This window comes from Saccostrea echinata, unplaced genomic scaffold (assembly GCF_033153115.1).
Source record: "Saccostrea echinata isolate AGI-Se365-2 ecotype Australia unplaced genomic scaffold, CSIRO_AGI_Sech_v1 ptg000029l, whole genome shotgun sequence".
Classification (NCBI taxonomy): Eukaryota; Metazoa; Mollusca; class Bivalvia; order Ostreida; family Ostreidae; genus Saccostrea; species Saccostrea echinata.
In genome coordinates this window covers 38193310-38208885 of record NW_026889778.1, presented here as the reverse complement: position 1 = coordinate 38208885, position 15576 = coordinate 38193310, and the positions used below count along the sequence as shown (strand labels likewise).

Here is a 15576-nt window from a genome sequence, read left to right as displayed (position 1 = left end):
ACCAAAGTCAATAACATAAAAACTTACGACTTTTCAACTCTGTATACAACCATTCCCCAAGTCCAGGCTTTTTGACATCGTTGGAAGCTGCTTTTTCGGTAAAGACGAAACTCGTGAGTTTACATGCCCTGTCATTGGTCATTTGCAAAATTATTTTGTTAAAAAACGTTTTGTTTGTGCGCATAGGTGCTCTGAGGTTGGTGTTGAAAGGGTGCTTGGGTTTCTGATTGACAATATCTATGTGGTTTTTGGAGACCGGGTCTTCCAACAGTCTATTGGAATTCCCTTGTGTACCAATTCCGCCCCGTTGTTTGCAGACCTATTTTTGTATTCATATGAGACAGAATTTGTTCAATGTCTTGTGCATAAGAGGGGGAGATCTCTTGCTGTGGCCTTTGACTCAACATTTGGATATATCGACGGCGTGTTATCAGTTGACAATAGTTATTTCCATTCAATTGTCAATACGATGTGTCCCAGTGGGCTTGAGGTACAGGATACCGCAGAGGCTGACACATCTTTTTCGTATTTGGGTGTTTTGCTGGAAGGAGACGTTGATGGTAATCTAACAACAAAGCTTTATGTTAACGTGATGACTTTAACTTTTCAATCGTCTACTTCCCTTATTACTGCAGCAATATGCCCTTGTCGCCTGCGTCTGGTGTGTGTCTATCGGTTGATTCGATACGCAAGAGCATGCTCTACGTGTGAACAATTTCTTAGACTAGGTAAGTTGTTGACAAACAAGTTAATGAAACAAGAACATCGGCAGTCTCGTTTAGAGTCATCATTTTGTAAGTTCCACGGTCGATACAATGACCTTGTTACATGTAGCAGGTGCAATCTATCATTTAGTCATGTGCTGACTGACGTTTTTCATACTTATTGTTGGGCTATTGTTTGCACACTGGTTTGTCGATGGGTTTTTCCATTGTTTCCCGATCTTGACGGTGTGACTGGTCTGCAGGGGATTCTCACTCCTCCATGGCACCTGATACCATCTCTGATGTTTTTGGAGGTCCGTGTTTAATCTGCTCCCGATTTGTATTGTTTTAATGGACCTTGAGCTCGAATACTGTTCATTATCTCCATATTTCATTAATGCTTGCATATAAATATCACTAATCTGGACTCTCTTGTTCTTGAGAAGATTTTTAAACTCTTTTGCCATATATACATGTAATCACGTATAATGTAATATGTGTATCCTCTATTGGGACCCTATCCTACCCCTAGGGGCAATGAACTGAAAGTTAAATTGATTCTGCACTACCTAAGGATGCTTGCACAATAATTTGGACTTATAATGACCAAGCTGTTCTTGAGAAGGTAAAAAAAAATCCTATTTATTCCCATGTAAAAATTCAGCTCCTATTGTGGCTGTACCCTACCCTTGAGTGCCATGCTTTGAAAAAATAAAAATCTGCACTTCCTCAGAAAGCAACACTACTTGAGATTGCTTGCTTATCTAATCATGACCTTATTATTCTTGAGAAGAAGATTTTATAGAGATTTTTCGTTTATACTTTGATGAAAAACTTTACTCTCTTATTGTGGCCATAGTCTATCCCCGGGGGCCAATATTTGAGCAAACTTGAATCTACACAATGCCAGAAAGCTTTATACATGTTTCATCTTTCTTGGTAGTTGAGAAGAAGATTTTTAAATGACCCCACCAAATTTTCACAAATTCATATTTATCTCCCCTTGGAAGATAGCGTGGTAATTCATTTGAATAAACTTGAATTCCTTCACCTAGGATGCTTTGTGCCAAGTTTGGTTGTGTGTCCCAGTGGTTCTGGAGAAGATTTTTAAAAATATGACCATTTAAGAGAGACCATTTAAGTGTTCACAGAAAGTGCCTCGCCCTCTTTTAAGTGGAGATAATTAAAAAATCGTGAAAATTTGATGAAACTTTTCTGAAAGCTTCATTACATGCTCTAGATTTAAGTTTGTTCATATCATAACCCCCGGGGGTAGGGCGGGGCCACAACAGGGGGTCAAAGTTTACCATAGGAATATATAGGAATATCTTTAAAAATCTTCTTCTCAAGAACAGCTAAGCCATTATTAGTCACATTAATATAGAAGTATCCTCAGGTAGTGTAGATTCAAATTTGTTCAAATTATGACTCCTGTGGGGTTGGGCGCAGACACAACAAGGGGCAAAAGATTTACATAGTAATATATAGGAAATATCATTAATTTTTTTTTCAAGAACAGCTAAGCCATTATAAGTCATATTCATATGCATGTAGAAGTATCCTCAAGTATTGCAGATTCAAGTTTGTTCAAATTATGACCTCCGGGGGAAAGGCGGGGCCACAACAGTGAGTTAAAGTTTTACATAGGTATGTAAATAAGAAATATCTTTAAATATCTTCTTCTCAAGAACAACTAGACCATTATTAGTCATATTTATACAGAAGCAACCTTAGGTATTGCAAAATCAAGTTTGTTCAAATTATAACCCCTTCCCCCCACCCACCCACCCCAACGGGTTGGGGGCACAACAGAGGGTCAACGTTTTACATAAAATATATAAATATCATCTTAAAAAATCTACTGCCCAAAAACAACAAGGACGTGATTAGTCATATTATTATAGAAGCATCCTCAGGGAGTCTTTTATTACCTCAATGTTGGTGCTGATTCATTTATACATTGATGTTTTTGTACATGTACTATTTTAGCTTTTATGCTATATTTTTCGATTCACTTTGAGCATCAAAATTGTCAAATGCAGATTGACTCAGTATGTTGAACAGAGCTTCCACGTACTGTATATAGGTTGTTCTTTATAAAATTTCAGTGGCAATGTAGCACTTGCCCAAATATCGTTTTACCCACCTTTTGAATAAGATGGGAAAAAAAGGAAAATGAGAAATTTATTGGTTCAATAGCTTAGTCACCAACTTCTAAAAAGGGTGGGGGTTGGCTCATCCGAGTAGATGAGTCACCTAAATTGGCAGGATAAAATCGAGAGAGAGAGAGAGAGAGAGAGAGAGAGAGAGAGAGAGGGGGGTTTTAGCTCTGACATGATGTTCGCAAGTGCATGATTGGATTTTCCTCATACAAACCTTTTCTGAAACTTTTACATATTCGCATGTACATGTATATATTCTTGAGTGAATAAAATGTGGTAGATTGGGCCATCATTAAAAATATCTTTGTTTCCCCTAACCCGACCCTAAAATTTCAAGTTGAGTAGGTAGGTAGGTGAATTATTTATTTTTTTCTGACAGCAGTTTTGAAAATACATTCTGAAAATTGAATAATATCTCTATAAATAAGAAAGAACAAAAGAAACCAATTTTTAAACCGAATATCATACAAATGAAATTTAAAAGCAACATGTATGGTAAATTAATTCACAAATATTATTCATTTGAACTTGTGAAATATCTCAGGCCAGCGTAAATTTATTGAAATTGAATTTTTACAAAAAGACAAGATTCGCAAATACTCAATCATCGGCCATCCGAGTATATTTTTTTTCAAACCTACTATCATCTTCGAGTGCTTACAGAGATAAAATGTCAAGGGCCTTGCTCGGCGAAGTAATTCTAGTGTTTCGTTTTGAAGTCACGACGTAATTCAGGAGCTTATTCTAAGTCACAGGTCCCGACGTGGGGCGTGGAAACTAGTCAGTCAAATGAGACCGTAAAAAAAGTAGGGCCATGCAGTGTCACAGTATACATGTAGATGTTGGCACGATAAAGATCCTTTACTGATGCTTTATGATCAATGGCCATAAGTGCCGAGAAAAAGTCTAAATTAGGAGCCCTCCACCAGGCAGGTGTTCAAATGTCGACCCAGCAATTTTAAAAGGTATTTTAAAGCAAAGAAACAACCTATTTTCAAGGGCCCAACTAAAGAAAAGAAAAATACACTGGACGTCTCAGGAAGCCGTACCATAAGCCAACTTTAAAGATTTCAACACTATTTGAAAAGAGAGTACCTATATAAACAATATTTAATTCAACTAAACCATATCAAAAATGATTAAAGTTTCATATATCTAATGTTATAGTCACGAAGTTTACCCCATAAATAAAAGGAATGAAGAAACGACATCCGAATTATATTCATCAAGATGAAATAATTATACAAAGATATATTTACAAGTCCTATGGTCCTATATAGTAAAAATAGAATCATACATGAAGTGTTTTTTAGATCGAAACGAATGAAATGGAGTGAAATTTATTGATATGCATACACAATTTGGGCCCCTCTTCTGCTCATGAGGCAGGCTTTGTCATGCTTACTACGTAAGTTAATTTGAGAAGACACATTTGTAAATACCATCTTAACACTCCTTAGTCATGGTATATTTAATTCACGAAATGTTTCAAGAGTGTAGGATTCTAATAAGTTAAAGATGTGTATTAAGATTGATACATCGCCGTTGTTTTATAACACTAAATAACCCTCTGTGGCCACATGTGTGGGCGTCAAATGAGTGTAAAACAAAAGCCGCCGTTCTGATAAAAAACGAATTTTGATGAAATTGTGTTTTATAAAGTTGATAAACAATAAAAATAAATATTTGAATAATCTTATTAAAAAAACTTTTCAGTCGGCACGTTTTAAGTGGGTCGGTCGCGTTAGGGGAAACAAACCTATTTTTTATTTTGGCCTTGTAGAATCATTATGATCAATACCATAACCTTTTTATTCTTATAAACTTTAACACATTTTTTAAATTTCTGCTTATTATCGGCATAATAGCAAAAAGTTTAATTTCTACAATTGATGAAAAAAAATATACAAAAAGTTTTTTTTTAATCTTATTACTTTTTCAGAATATAAAAATGATTAAAATATACAACATCAAAATTTTTATTAAACACCTGTATGACATTTTAAGGAATAAGGTATCTTAAATCGATTTGCAGGCACATATTATCGTTATATATTTGGTATTCCTCTGTCCGGGCTTCCTTACTTTTGTGAATACATTACTATCTGCTATTTTTCCCCCCAAATACAGCGATCAATGAGTGGTCTTATATATAACTGTTATAGTTCAACTTAGCGGTCACCAAGGGCAACAAAAATATGACAGGATGATAAAAATTTATGTACAGGAGAAACGGCTGATGATTTAGTGGACTATTTTGGCATGGAATTTAGTGATCGAGCAATCAAATAACCGTCGTTTGTTTATCAGTTCGTAGTATGGAAGCTTTAAATCGCTACAAACTTTTCTCAGATGTGATTGATTATATACTTTCGGTGATAATTGTAGTATCATTAGGTATAGTATGTCTTTTGCTGTAGATATCATAAGTTATTGGATATTATACATTTATTGCATGATAGTGAGGGAAATATGAAGATTTATTCAGCCAAGAAATATCATATGCCCCGAGGGCTTCGCCCGAGGGGAATATGATATTTCTTGGCTGAATAAATCTTCATGTTTCCCGAACATTCATGCAATTAATTGTTTATTATACCGAAACAAGCAAAAACTTTGAAATAAACATAAACTTTCAAATTCGGCACCGCTCTCAAATTCACTTTCATTTTTAACGTAAAGTTACTGATCACTAATCATTAATTTTGTGACGTAAACCAGGCTATTGTGACGTCTACTACTCTCGGGAGTTTTCTTTCAACGAACGATAACTATTGCGGGAAAATGCACTAGGTATCCGAAGAGGGGAAATATGATGAAAGCATGCCGAAGACCGTGAAATATGAAGTTTTATGGCCCGATCACGTGCTAATCTAGAACCAATCAGATAACGCGTTGTGTAGAATAATTATAATGAGGTATAATAACATCATTTATCAGGTAACCCTCTGCTATCTGATTTAAAATTTATCGTCGTCATACATGCGATGTGTGCAAGGCGTCGAATAGTTTCATCTTCTTCTGTGGAAAAGCTGAACCAATTTCAACTAATTTTAGTATACTGTACATGTGGGTTAAGGGGAGCAAACGTTGCAAATAACAAGAGACCAAAGGAGTGTAGTAAAAACCGTCATCTTCAGGAAACGTACAGCTATACATAACCTTCTTTTTTCTCCTTGTCATGTAGCAGGGAAACTGTTAGCAGGATTTTAATAAGAAATGAGTTTCCCACAAAAGTTGTCAGCTAGATTAATGGCCCGTAAATTCAGGGTTGAGGCTCTAGAAATTAAGACTAAGTTCATAGTTAACATTAGAGATAGATACATTTAACAAAAAAACTTTGTATTTTTTTTAACCTTTCAAACATCTTTTTAGATGCTCGATAAAATGGTCCGTCTTGCACTATATATATATATATATATATATATATATATATATATATATATATATATATATATATATATATATATATATATATATATATATATATATACAGAAGTTTAACGTCAGTAGGAGACAATAGCAATTGTTCCGAATATAACAACACAAAACCGGGCCCCAAGACCATAAACTGAGAACAGACTTAAGTCAAAATTTCAAATCAATATAACTTTTAAAATGATTTTGATAATAGAACAAAATTTTCATCATATGTTAACATTGGAATATTAAACAAACCTGCACATTTTTAAGTATGTATGTTAAATAAAACCAGATATTCAAAATCAAAAGTTTGACTTAAGTCTGTTCTCAGTTTATGGTCTCGAGGCCGGGTTATTAATTCTTAGCTTATGATAAAAATAAGTCTAGAACTAATATGATAATTTATATTAAATCTGATTGTGACATGTTACATAATTAATATGTTTCTTTTGCATTAATATTTTCTTCCATTCAAAGTATAAGTGTACTAATTAAGCATGGATCTACGATGGCAGATACAATACAATCTAAATATAGCTAATGCTGTGCATTTTGCACATGCAAAATTTGGCAAAATGTACATGTATAAAATACACCAAAACCTTTTTTGTTTTCTCTACATGCACAAGTTGATTGATTGATTGATTGTTGTTTAACGTCCCTCTCGAGAATTTTCCACTCATATGGAGACGCCACCACTTGCCGGTGGAGGGCTACAAATTCTGACCTATGCTCGCCACTTACGGCCATTGTGCAGTGAGGGATCTTTTTCGTGCCAACACCTACTGCGACACTGGACCTCGGTTTATACGGTCTCATCCGAAGGACCGGTCTCCACGTCCCGTAGTGGGATTCCAACCCGCGACGTAAGGATCAACTCCTTACTTCGCGACTCTATAGCAGACGCTATAACCACTGCGCCATGCGGGCGACTTATGCAAAGTTGACAAATTTTATATTTACATATAACAACAAAGGATATGATGCTTTTAATAAGTGCACTAATAATTCAAATATTAATTGCTATGAATTAACGAATTTTTAAACTTGCAAATTGATAAAATCAAATGTCTGCAGTCCACAAACTGAGGGAAAAAAATAAAAGGAAAACCTCAACCCCACTCCTAGCTTATTAACCTAATGCAAATATTTTTTTCAACTTTTGATTTACCAAAAGCATAATTATAGCATAATTTACAAATAGCATAATTTACCAAAAGCATAAGTTACCACTAGTATAATTAACCAATAGCATAACTTACCAATAGCATAATTAACCAATAGCATAATTTACCAATTGCATAATTTATGATGATGTCTTTTCACTCATAAAATCCTTCCAATATCTGTTAACTTTTTTGCAGTAAATATTGTGAATTGTTACATGTATTTAAGTATTTAATTTTTTTAATAACAAAATTTAACGTAAGTGTAAGAAAGGGATACGCCGCATTATTTGTCGAAGAAGAAATTACATCTCTAGATTTAATTTAATTTAATTAAACTCATTTGGAAAGACATGAGTTCTTCCCGATAAAATACTCGTGCTTTTTATGATTTTTCAAGTAGGTTATATGTTTTTAATCATGCAATCATTTGAGACCAAACATATGAAGGTAATAAAACGTTTTGATGTATGTACATGTACATTTTGCCAATAAGCACATGTACAGAAAAGCAAGGTTTTTGTGCATTTTGTACATATATATTTTGTCAATTTGTATATGCACAAAAAGACAATTACTAAATTTAGTAATGTGGCTGCCGCAGTTGGCCATCGTATGAATCAGTCAATGGCAATTACAGAGTGTAATCTTTACTTGAATAATTAGTAAGACAATGTTTATTGCATTGAAGTCCAAAGATCAATTGCTGCATACATGGTGGATTGGCATGACAAAAATCTCCTTTATTCCAATATTGAGCTATGGACTTAGTCAGGCGCGAATTCAGGAATTTTTTTCACGGGGGGGGGGGGGGGGGGCGAGAAAAAAAATTCCAATCCAGAAATTTCTTGACAAGCGAAAAAAAAAGAATTAAAAAAACCCTATCCCAAATGTGAAAAACTTCTTTCCTAAGCTTTTTATTATGACTTTTCCTACCATCTTAACAAGGGGGAGAGGGGTTCCACGTTTTCTAGGGAGGGTCAAAGGTTACTTTTAGTTGCTTTAGTATATACATGTAATAACTCTGCAAATAGATCCGTGCAAGTAAGTGCTTTCTGTACCTTACATTAATTTCATATTTATTTTCTTTTCAGTTCCCGTACATGCTGAAGTTTGTATCTATTATAAGAAATCCGTGGACTGGAGCCGTATGCTACTGGAAAACAAAAATTCGTCTTTCCCCCGTTCTATTTACAAAAGTAGAATTGACACATTTTACTGTTACACTGAACAATACTGTTGTGGAAGCAGCTGTTGTGAAAACAAAACCTACAAAAATTACTATGAATATTATGATAATTATAATTACAGGAATACAGATGACAACTATGAGATGTAAGTATACATGTATATATGATGACAACTATGAGATGTAAGTATACATCATGTATATATATATATATATATATATATATATATATATATATATATATATATATATATATATATATATATATATATATATATATATATATATATATATATATATAATTAAATAAAGAAATAAATACAAATACTTATTTTGTCACAATTTCCTAGTAAATTACCTGTAATTACAGTAAACAGGAGGCACATGATGTCATTTTAACATTTGACAAAGTGAGCAAATTTCATCCTTTTATAATACTTGTAACTATATGTTTGTCTTTATAATTAATGTAATGAAAATTTTTGTTACAAGAACATTAAACATACGAAGTTGTCTGAATAGACACTTAATTTGTAATAGTAAGAATTAAATATGATGTACATGTGACAAGACTGCATTTTCAAGGAGTTAAAATGAAAAGATGTGTTTCCTATAGATATTTTAAGTAATATTTTGTTCAGTTAAAGATTAGATAATGATAATAATAATAATGGAAAAGAATCATATCATTTAAAGGTAAAAGTGTTGTGTATATATACAATGTATCTTTATTTAATATATTTCAACATAATAATGCCTCACCATTTAAATATAATATTCAACAGTTGAAGTTTGACCAAAAAACACATAAATGTTTTTTTTTTCATCATTTTATCACAAGGTCATCTGGTGGCACATTCGGAATAGCAATTGCACTTGTGGTCGGGTTAACCTTTTGTTTAGCATGCTGTATATCATGCTGCAAGCAACAAGAAAATGGAGAGACTGCTTTGTCCATCAGAGAAGTTCAGCCTATTGTAGCTTATTCTTCAAGTAAGTTAGACTTTACGTCTTCATAAATGAACTGTCCAATCTGTTATTTTATTTAGGAAGAGGGGGTAATTTTTCTGGAATGCTCATGATTTACATGTCTTACGTCTCGGGGAGTTAATTGTAAAAAAAAATATATCAATGATTTGGGCAATCTTAGAATATTCAGCAACTTGTTAGGATATTCAGCATAAGACACAGGTATGAAAAAGGCGAAGGAAGATAACGAATAGTGACCGATCTAAAATAAATTCTGTATATTAATTCAAATTTGCGAATAGGGCTTAAAAAGCGGAGCCCTGGAAACCTCAGAGGTGAAATCAGGTGCCTAAGAGGAGTAAGCCTCCCTTGTCGACCCGTCGTATTCGCCGCGACCCCTATGTTTTCATTAGGTAGTAATCCGTAGTTAAATTTATTATAAAAAGAACGGTCTAACAATTGGTATTGAATAACATATTAGTCAAAATACGACTAAAAGGAAAAGTTGTATTTGTAAACAAGGTCTTTATAACGACCACAGAACTTTCGAAATGCTCACTTTAACGAGATTTGAAATCCCTGTAACATTATCTTATTAGTCAGTAGCCTGCTCGGTTTAAAAATTTATCGTACTCAGAGCGAGCTCTTGCTTATCAAATGGGTTGGGAGATATAAACACCATATGCAGTTGATATTGGAATATTACTGCATAAATAAGGGAAGTTGACGATGGAAAAATTAAAGCCATCTCGTTTGTCATACAGTTTAGTTGTCAGTCGGCCATTATCGTCTATACTCAGTAAAACAACCAAAGATAAAACAGATGTGGCAAGCTCTGTAATGTCTTTTATTTTAAATTCATTGGGATATGTTTATTCTAAATATGATTGAAAGTAGCTATTCTTAATTGATAAAACATTGTCGATATATCTGAATGTCGAATGAAATAAAATAAAAGAGTTTTCTCCAAAGACTACATACATGTAGATATTGTCAATGAGGAACTCAATTATCATTTTGATATCAAATTCAGATCTAGAGTACTTGTGTGTAGAATAAGACTGATTTTTAAAAAAAATAATTTTGTATATGACCAATCACAAGATTATGAGAATTTCATAGATCCATTTTTAATGAAGAAGAGGTTGTCTATAATATCAGAAAGCCTGATCTTTAATTCAGTGTAAGGGATGGTTGTATAAAATGTTGAAAATGAAATGTTTTAACGTTTCTGACTTTGGAAAAATATTGAAATTTTAAATTTTGTATAAATTCTTTGGAGTTTTTCAAAATCCAAATATGATTTACATCACCTCTTGAATATATTGTATAAGAGACATGGCTTGCATTTTTTTCACACGGCTGGATAAGTCTTATTTCTTAGCCTGAGAAAAATATATGTTGATCAACTTTCAAAATGAAAATGTATAGTTGATGTTTTGTTCACATTTCCTTCAGAAATGTTTGAGATGTTATTTTCCCTTCATAATATAATTAACTATTATGATAAGCATTCAGAAAATTACAAGGGTACACATTACTTTGTGAATTTACAGACATTTTTTTGCGAGCAAGCATGTATAGTTACTTTACTGCTAATTTTAAAAATCTAGTAAACGGACAACTTTAATTATATGTAGTTTGTCTGGTTACAAAATATGTTTCAAATAGCATAGTTTTCAAATACCTTTATGTATGTTAAACCTATTGGCTACTATTATATATTCAAAAAGCGAAAAAAAGTTTTGTAAATAAAAACAATTAAGTTAATTTCTTTATACGTGAGGTTATATGGTTGTACATTGTTTGAATAATAAAAATATTATTTTCAGTTTAAGTATGTATATATGGTTTGGTATTGCAATCTAGATAATGATAGGCTAAATGTTTGCACAAACTTTTAATTGAGAAAACTTCTGGGATAAAACCCGCTGCTGGATAAAACCACTGCTGATTAATGGGTTTCTGAACATCTCGGGGTAAAGGAAATCTCAACTGAATGTATAAATTGGAAACAGGGATGTACCCTAACTACCTGTATCAATTTTTTTATTTAATTGTAGACGATTATAAAACACATTTAAGGGAACCGACTGGGGTTTTATTTTGTGAAAACTACAGTAGAAAAACTCTTTAGTAAGTAAATGACTTTAGAACACATGCAAAAGTTAAAGGAAAATCTATCTTTGGGTATTTTTAGCGACCGTCTCAAAATACAGGTACATTTACTATGGGATTAAATGGGAGAATGCAAGTTTTTTTGTACTTCAAAGCAAATTTTACAAATATCACAATAGACGTTTTAGCACAAATTATTACATACGAGTATGATGATTAATACTATATTGTATATTATATGAAAACCCCCAACAAAATTATATCGTCTAGTTTCCAGAGGGGGCATCTAAAAATGTAAAAGGAAATATTAAATTTTCCTGTTTTTATGGAGTACTACAAAATATGACAGATACTAATGATTTATAAAAAAAAATATCACAAAACAATTTTGAGATCTTCAACTTCCTGTATTTTAAATTTCAAGAGAATTTATTTTATACTTTTTCTTTTGTAACATTTTTTATGACCCCCTCTTAAAAAACTTCATGTTATCATAACGTCATAAACACAATATTATGACGTCCATCCACCTATCACTTGAAAAATCTTTTAAAAATCAGTGTTCTGAAATTATAATTAGATTTTTTTAAACTCTGATCTCTTAATTTTGTTTTATTTGATAAATTTGATGAAAATAGTTGCTTTAAAAGTGTAAAAAGGCTTGATTTTACTATGCTGCGCAAAGTATTGCGCAATGAAAACCCCAGTCGGCCCCCTTAAAGCGCTTAAAGCGAGTTAGAAGCGTGTGGTCTATCTATAATTTTCTTCTTTCAAAATGTATAAAGTGGCGTAAGTTATCAAAAAGTGTTAAAAATCGTTTATGTTTTCTTACGTATAATTTTGTGATTTTGACATTGATGATTTACATTTGTGCGGTTTACTATACTTAAGTATTTTCAATGAACAAATTGTTCTGAAAAGGAAATAAAGTTGAAGTAATTTGATCAAAAACAGACATTACAGGTCTCATATTTCCATATACTTTTGGGTAACTTTGTGAAAAAGGAACTGCCCTCGACTTAAACAAAAATTGAAACCAAAATTAGAATAAAACATATCCGTAAAAACAAGGTGTGATTTCTGTATATGATACGTTTTGTTGTCATTAAAAACACAAGCACGATTTGTAGTGACATCTAAATTCACGTTTCTTTGGTCGATAAAATGACCCTATTTGCAAATACAACCTATTATTGAGTCTTATTTTGACGGACATATTTCATACTAATTGTTAGGTCATTGTTTTTATACTAAACTGTTTATGCCGATTACCTGATTGATACATGGGGAAGACGGCGGATGTGATAGGTCAGCAAGGGGTGTTAACTCCTCCTAGGCACCTGATCCAACCTCTGGAATTTCCAGGGGTCCGTGTCCTATGCCCTGTTCACAGATTTGTATTGTTTGTAGGTTTCTTGACACTGCATGATCACTGTTCGTTACCCTCACCCTTTTCATTCCAATTGTTCTAAGATAAAAATTAAAGTACTTGTTTTTTATGACCGAAGTTTACATTTATTCAATCAAATTTTATCACAAGGTATATAGAAAAAAACCTCAAATTTTTTTCTTTTTCACAGACAATGGTACAGTTGTAGTCCGACAAGCTCCTCCAGAAGATGATTCACGTTCTACGACATCATCCATCTCCGACAGAGAGGGTTCTCCACAGTCTCCTCCATCACAAAGGCAGACGTCTGATCACGATTATTCAGACGCATCTCCTCACTATATTCAGGGATCAAGCATACAAAGCAGTGGATTTAACTATGCACAGTCTTCAGATTTTACTGCTCCTCCGCCATCTTATGATGATGTCATATCACAAAACTATCCGATATTAAGTGAGAATAAAAATTCTAGAACTGAATCAGAACATTAAATCTGATATACCCGGTATACTCATATTTAATTCTAGAATCTCATGCATGTTTCATATTTATTTATTTATTTTTTTTTCAATTTGTTTAAAATTTTTGGTCTCCCTGTTTATAATAGTTATCTGACCGATCATGTTTTTTGTCCTATTCAGTTAAATTAGAATGATTTTCATTTTTAAATGCATGTAAAAGAATCTGCATTACATACATGTATATAAGAAATAATCAATACTTAAGAATATTGATCAGGGGCCCGTTTTACAAAAGAACTTACGACTAAGACCAAAAACTTATTAGTTGATTGTAAAATTTTTCAAAATTAAGGATTTTGTTTAAAATTTCTAGCGTAAAAATATCTTTCTACATTCCTTTTAAAAAATTTAAACCGTTTTCAATTTAATTTGAATAAAAAAAGTTGTAAGCAGGATAAAAATTTGGTCTTGGTCATCTTGCAAGGGATGTATGTACCGGGGTATTTGTCAAATTCAAAGTGTTTTGTTTAATATACTAAACTGAGATATGTGTGTTGTTTTATGGACTGTAAACTATTATTTCCAAGTAAAGATGTATTAGTTTACAGAGAAAATATTTCCACGTGCATAGGAAGAAAGATTTCTTTCTAAATGTAGTTTTGAAATTAAGGATTCTTTGTATTTGATTGATTAGAAAAGGTATTACTTACAGAATGTATTTGCAAAGACAACAGGTTTCGATATGTTTTGACTTTTAACATAGGGATAAAAAGTGTGATGCCCTTGAAATGCACATGAAAGAAATGATTGGATAATTTTATTTTTTGAATATCTATTGAATATATTACATGTATTAACGTTCTTTCTTTTTGAATTGTAAAACAAGTTAGAAAATTCCATATGTACTTTTATTGAATAAACATCGATAAGTAAAACATGTACATAGCATTGATGTATGATGCAGTGATAAGATTTTAATTCTCAATGATATTTAACGTACAGGCACTAAATATTCGATTTATAAACAATTTTCACTAAACAATACAGTAGGTGTATTCCTAATGATGTGGAAATCATAATTCTTATTAAATTGCTGAATTTGTTTTAAACTCCTTACCTGTTTTCACACACCAAAACACACTAAATGTTGTATTAAATTAGATATGTAGTTCCTGGGTTGATATATTTAGGAGTCATTAATTTACAAACACAAAATAATTAGAAACTTTCCTTTAAATAATTGACAAAAGTACCATTTTACACTTTACATTTATAATAAATAAGGTCGGAACTAAGTGAAAAGGAGCACGTGGCTTGATGGTGTGGCGTTTAATTTTACAAACTAAATAATATACATAATTTAAAAAATAAAATCTTTAAAATCTTAAAGACATATCTTTTTCTTTCCCATTAAATGTGCCTCTTTTATACAGTCTGCATCAGTCTGCACACACACACACACACACACACACACACACACACACTCACACACACACACACACACACGTGCACACACCTGTGTGGTCCTTGAAAACTTAGTGGAATATATTAATTTTGATTTCTTTTACTTATTAATTGATCAAATTAAAAAAATGATTTTGTAGTTTGATATTGCATATCGAGTCTCTTGAATTAGTTTTGTGTGAAAAAAATATGTCTTTGAGAACCTTCATACCTCATCTACATGTACCTGGAAAGATAAGCCACCTTTTTAAATTTTTTATCATGTTTACAAAGTGTAGATATTTCACGTGGATACTTTGCATATTCCAAGTCATCCGAATTTTTGATTTTGACAGTTGGTTTGTGTAATACAAGTTTTTCTGGGTCATGGTGCAAAACGCACTTAAAAGAAATATATCCTTGTTATCATTTTGTGTTCAAAATCTTTTTAATCGTGATACGCTTATTTAAATAATTGTGTTTAATATGAAGTCATATCTTTGTGACCTCAGACGAAACTGTATCTGTCTTTCAAGCAACTGTGGCCACC

At 32.4% G+C, this 15576-nt stretch overlaps 1 protein-coding gene across 1 annotated transcript; it reads left to right on the top strand.

Annotated features, from left to right (window-relative positions):
- The first annotated feature begins 5020 nt into the window (after positions 1 to 5020).
- LOC133195910 (uncharacterized) lies at positions 5021 to 13714 on the top strand. Its single transcript, XM_061331889.1, has 4 exons — positions 5021 to 5263; positions 8550 to 8790; positions 9486 to 9637; positions 13312 to 13714. Exons 1-4 carry the CDS (start codon positions 5185 to 5187, stop codon positions 13611 to 13613), a joined length of 774 nt encoding a protein of 257 aa, XP_061187873.1. The 5' UTR covers positions 5021 to 5184; the 3' UTR covers positions 13614 to 13714.
- Positions 13715 to 15576: the final 1862 nt, after the last annotated feature.

Coding starts and splice junctions, on each gene's coding strand:
- LOC133195910 (XM_061331889.1), top strand. CDS start 5,185: ATGGAAGCTTTAAATCGCTACAAACTTTTCTCAGATGTGATTGATTAT. Junction 5,264..8,549: donor GATAATTGTAGTATCATTAG/GTATAGTATGTC, acceptor TTTTCTTTTCAG/TTCCCGTACATGCTGAAGTT. Junction 8,791..9,485: donor ACAGATGACAACTATGAGAT/GTAAGTATACAT, acceptor TTTTATCACAAG/GTCATCTGGTGGCACATTCG.